The sequence below is a fragment of the Medicago sativa genome, chromosome 6 (assembly GCF_051527215.1).
Source record: "Medicago sativa cultivar Bolivia chromosome 6, Bolivia_mono, whole genome shotgun sequence".
NCBI lineage: Eukaryota > Viridiplantae > Streptophyta > Magnoliopsida > Fabales > Fabaceae > Medicago > Medicago sativa.
The window spans coordinates 28,346,815-28,351,630 of NC_140754.1; the positions used below are offsets into that span (position 1 = coordinate 28,346,815).

General features: G+C 36.8%; 1 protein-coding gene across 1 annotated transcript; it reads left to right on the forward strand.

Moving 5' to 3' along the window:
* Positions 1-749: 749 nt before the first annotated feature.
* On the forward strand, positions 750-4,530 carry LOC146914331 (uncharacterized). Its single transcript, XM_085721047.1, has 3 exons — positions 750-1,014; positions 2,794-3,278; positions 3,358-4,530. Exons 1-3 carry the CDS (start codon positions 750-752, stop codon positions 4,384-4,386), a joined length of 1,779 nt encoding a protein of 592 aa, XP_085577173.1. The 3' UTR covers positions 4,387-4,530.
* The last annotated feature ends 286 nt before the right edge of the window (positions 4,531-4,816 follow it).

Genomic DNA, 4,816 nt, shown 5'->3' on the forward strand with positions numbered 1-4,816 from the left:
GAGTGTAAGTTTGTATGACGGAATTGTGACCTGTTTTTCCTATGAAAAACTACTATTTATACTAAGTCTAGAAATAACTACATTTCTTTGAAACTAAAACTACAACTGCCACAAGTCGACAGTTTTCCTTATTTGAAAACAAACTTAAAATAAAAACTGACTTAAAGAATAACTGCTGATAACCACCTTCGAAAACTGCTTTATCGAAGTCTTCTGCCATCTTCGAACCCATATTTGCTTTCAACACAACACTCTGTTCGAATCTTCTTTGAATCTAGGTCAACTATACTTTGACCACATTTATTACAGCTAGTAAAATATATTGGCTAACAAATTGCCCCCCAGAAACGCCATTTTCGATTTCTCTGAAGAAGAAAAAGACGTTTTTGAAAGAAAAAACTAACATTCTCCATCGAAATGAATGATGTCAGTATTTAATTCAAAACTAATTCAAATTCCCTTTAAATACTGACCCCACAATCTTAGTTAGTGGGCCACGTTCTCTAACATTGGAAAAGACAACACTTTAATGGTAAAATTGTCAAAATAAGATCTTGACATGTGTCATGATCAAAGGTCCATATAGAAGCAAACTCACCTTTACTCTTTTCACTTTTCACCATTTCATTTTCACTTTCACTGTTCCTCTTCTCCGCCAAAAGTTCTCCCGAAGAAAAACTTTGAATTTTCTGCAACTCCTATCTTTAAACACGAACTATTCATCAAATTCTCACCAAAACACTTAAACAATGACGAACGCAGCAGGAACTTCTCATGTGAATCGCGAAGAACCCATTGATTTTACCAAAGAAATCGCCAGTGCTGCTCCTGCTTTTATGAACGAACCAGAAATCAATGAAGCTGAAAAAGCTATCTGGAAAACCCAGGTAATCATCCCTTGTACTGATACTCCACATGCATTTTTAGGCCCCATTTCTCTAGAACCTGAAACTCCAGAAATTAATTCTCTTTTCCCATGCATTGAAACTCAACCTCCTTTAATTTTCACAAAAGGTCCTTTTGACCTAAGTTTTGTAAAATCCAAAATTAGGACTGAACCAAAAACTTATCCCGAATATATTGCTTGGTTAGACAAAGTTCAAAAACAAAAGGGCCAATTTTGGAAGGAGAAAGGGCTTTTTGATCTCATCCAAATATCTCGATATGGTCCAAAATACCATAATGAATTGATATTTGCTGCTTTACATTTTTGGAACCCATCGAACAACAGCCTTCACTTGAAATGTGGAATGCTCACTCCTACCCTTTTAGATGTGGCTGGCCTTACTAGCTTAAAACCAACTGGATACACCTTTAATCCAGATGTTACCACCTCTCAATACTCAGTCAATTTCGATAGCCCTGCTTATGGTATGTTTATAGCTAACAACCATGATACCGAATGTGCTGAAGTATCTGCAGATGAACATGTAGCTTTTTTGACCTACTGGTTATCTATGCATGTTTTTTGCTCAAGGTCAGTCCAAGTCCCTAAGAAATTCATGTGTCTAGCTAGTCAGTTACATGAAGGAACAGATATCTGTTTAAGCAAACTGATTCTAGGTTCTTTATATGAAACCCTTAACCAAACAACTAATAATCTTAGAGATTATCCCCAAACTGGTGGAAATTTAGTTGTATCAGGACCCATATGGTTGTTCCAACTATGGCTTTTAGCCATTTTTGGATCAAAACTTGCTTCGATCCTACCTTCCTTTTACACATCAGCATATTCAGACAAGACCACTGAAGGTATAGGCTTAGCTATGTTTCACCCCGATGGGAACAAGTCTTCACAACAACTTTTTGCAAATGCTTATGAAACCCTGCTTGATTGTCCCATTTTCACCCCTATGATGGCACCATTTACCACTAGGAAATATGGACCTAACTGGTTCAAAGAAGACTTTCCCACCACTTCGAAAAAAACCAATAAAACAGAAATCAATGCTATATGGGAAGCTTATTTGACCCCTACCTATCTATCTAGCAGACTTACACCTGGTAGCCCTTATGGAGTATATGGTTATCAACCTAACCATGTAGCTAGACAGTTTGGTATGGTTCAATCAAAACCCAGCTCTTTGTTCAAAAGTATAAGTGAATGGAAAATTCCTCTGATCGAACCTGTATGGAAATCCATAATTCAAGCCAAGAGAACAACTGTGTTCGAGCCTACATATTTCTCAACATCATTTGCATGCTCTGAAGCATTTTTTCGATGGTGGCGAAATTATTACATACGCCAATCCAATCGAGGGAATCCTGATGAATTGCTGCCTCAACTGATCAGTACTTTTCACACTTTGCAGAACAAAGACAAGAAGACTAGAGGTACGCACATTAAAGAAATTCAGCAATTTCAAAGATATTATCAAACAACATATGACCCTTTACATCCAAAGAGGACAGTATACTATGCTGCTCAAACTCTGAGAGATAAAGTTCGAGAGAAAATTTCAGAAACAATTTTTCCCCCTGGAACACCCAATAAATATCTTTATGTTTTAGAAAAGAAAATGAGACTAGCAAGACTTCCATCTTGTAATCTTGCTTTGGCCTTCAGGCCACCATACCCAAAATGGTTACTTTATAATTTCAAATTCCCACAAAATAATTTAGTAACCTATGCTAAATGCAATTTATACCAATATAATGGTGAACTTGGCTATGAATTGTCCCAAGTTCGAATCGAAACTCCCAGTATCATGGGTATGATTTTTTCTTTCGCTAAAACACATTAATACTATTGTTAAAAGAAATAGTACTTATCTGTATGATCACATATTTCAGCTTTGCCTTTAACTCCAGGAGAAGCAAAGCTTGATGATGCCAGCACCCAGAACACTTCGAAAAGCAAGTCTGACAAGAAGAAAAAGAAAGCTTCCCAAACTAAAGAAGTTGAATCGAAGAAATCTGAGGCTGCATCGAAGGAACCTCCTAAATCAAAGGAACCCAAAGTGAAAACAACTTCATCAAAAGGACATTCTAGATCGAAGAGCAAGAAAGAACAAGCAACTGTTGATCTCTCTGATGATGATAGTGAGGTGGAGATAACTAAAGAACAGATCGAAGCTTCCAAAGTAACACTTCCCAAAGTCCATACTGAAGGAAGAAGGAAAAGAAAACAAGAACAAATATCACTTGTCCAAGAAAAAGAAGTCGAAGTGGAAGCTTCTGAAAGTTCTCCCCCCATCTCGCCATCTAAACCACTCAAACGTCGTCGAAAGACTTCTCATTCTAGTGCTCATTCACATGTTGGTGATAATGGTTCGAAGGTATTTTATCAAAACCATATTTTATACAAAATATCTCTAAATGTCCTGTTTTTTTAAGCATCTATCTTATTCTTTTTAGGGTATCGAACAAGAACAAACTACTCCATCACAACATGGGCAAGTTCTTCCTTCTTCGAAGACCACTTCACCAATTGCTGAAGATAAAGAGGATGAGCATGATGATGCTAGCAGTCCAGAAGGTCTTAAAGTGGATCCTCCTCAACATCAACAGGCAGAAACACCCACTGATGACTTGGTAAATGATGAATCACTCAACAATGACCAATCTCATTCTGCACCCACCCTTGGAGATAATGTATCGAACTTTGTTACTGAAGATACAAACATAACTACTCGACAAGATGCTCCTGGTGATGCAGAGATGATTGCTCAACAAGATGCCCCTATGATCGATCTGGAAGAAATCGATCGATTGGCCAAAGATGATCCTTTCAATGCCTTTGCTTTGATAGCTAAGAGTAATACTCTTTTCTCAACTAGCACTGGCCAAACTTCTGATTCATCCAAGGGAAATCCCTCTGAGACTTCAAAAAACAACCTGCTAGCAGAATTTCAAAAGAAGATCATCGAAGCCAACTTGCTAGAGTTGATTGAAAAGGATGCTGGAGCTCTCGCTGAAATCAAGAGTTTATTTGAAAAACTTGATGCTCTCCCAACTGGTTGGAAATTTCGAAACCTGTTTAATTATCTTGAACCAATGTTGGAGAGTGCTAATCAAAATTTCCAGAAGAGGAAAACTGGTCAAGCTCAAATGGCAGAGAAGAAAGCGCATCATGATCAAATTGTGATCGAACTGTCATCCTTCCAAGAGAAATTTAAAACTCTTCAGCAAGAAAGAAACAATGCGAAACAGCAAGTGGTTGACATCGATGCCAAAATTAAAGAACTGGAAGCTCAGAAAGCTGAAATTTTGGCTAAGGATGAAGCCAGAAATCGAGAAGCCAATGAAGCTGTTAACAAATTCAAGCTCTCCAAGGAACTAGAGTCTACCATTGCTCAACTTGCAAATGACAACCATACTCTCGATACCCAACTGGCTGAATACAAAAGCCAAATTGAGAAACTCATCTCATCATTTGAGATTTAGTTCTGTTTCTATTTTATTCTCTAAGACTTTTATTTTGTTTCAGCCTTATCGAATATCTTGGTCTGTAATGTCTTTATAACAATCTGTGGACCATTTTCTATTTCGAACGACAATTTCTTTTCAATCATCGAAATTCCTTTCTTATTTTCTTGTATCGAATTTAAATTTTATTTAAATCCAAATAAGATTGGAACAATTTCCAAGACATTTTAATGATGAGGAAACAAAAAAGTAACTTTTTGTTTAACCCAACAAGTTAAACTTGCCTAGGAAGTTGAAAAGAAATAAAACAAATAAATGACCTTTTAATCATGAATTAATCCTTTTTAAAATAAAACCTTTAAAACTTCCCTCAGATTACAAAGTTAAGTAACCATTGGCCATCAGAATAACTGCTCCCACGTGTCATCATCTTCAAAGCAAGAAGAAC

Coding starts and splice junctions, on each gene's coding strand:
- LOC146914331 (XM_085721047.1), top strand. CDS start 750: ATGACGAACGCAGCAGGAACTTCTCATGTGAATCGCGAAGAACCCATT. Junction 1,015..2,793: donor TCCTTTAATTTTCACAAAAG/GTCCTTTTGACC, acceptor CACATATTTCAG/CTTTGCCTTTAACTCCAGGA. Junction 3,279..3,357: donor TTGGTGATAATGGTTCGAAG/GTATTTTATCAA, acceptor TATTCTTTTTAG/GGTATCGAACAAGAACAAAC.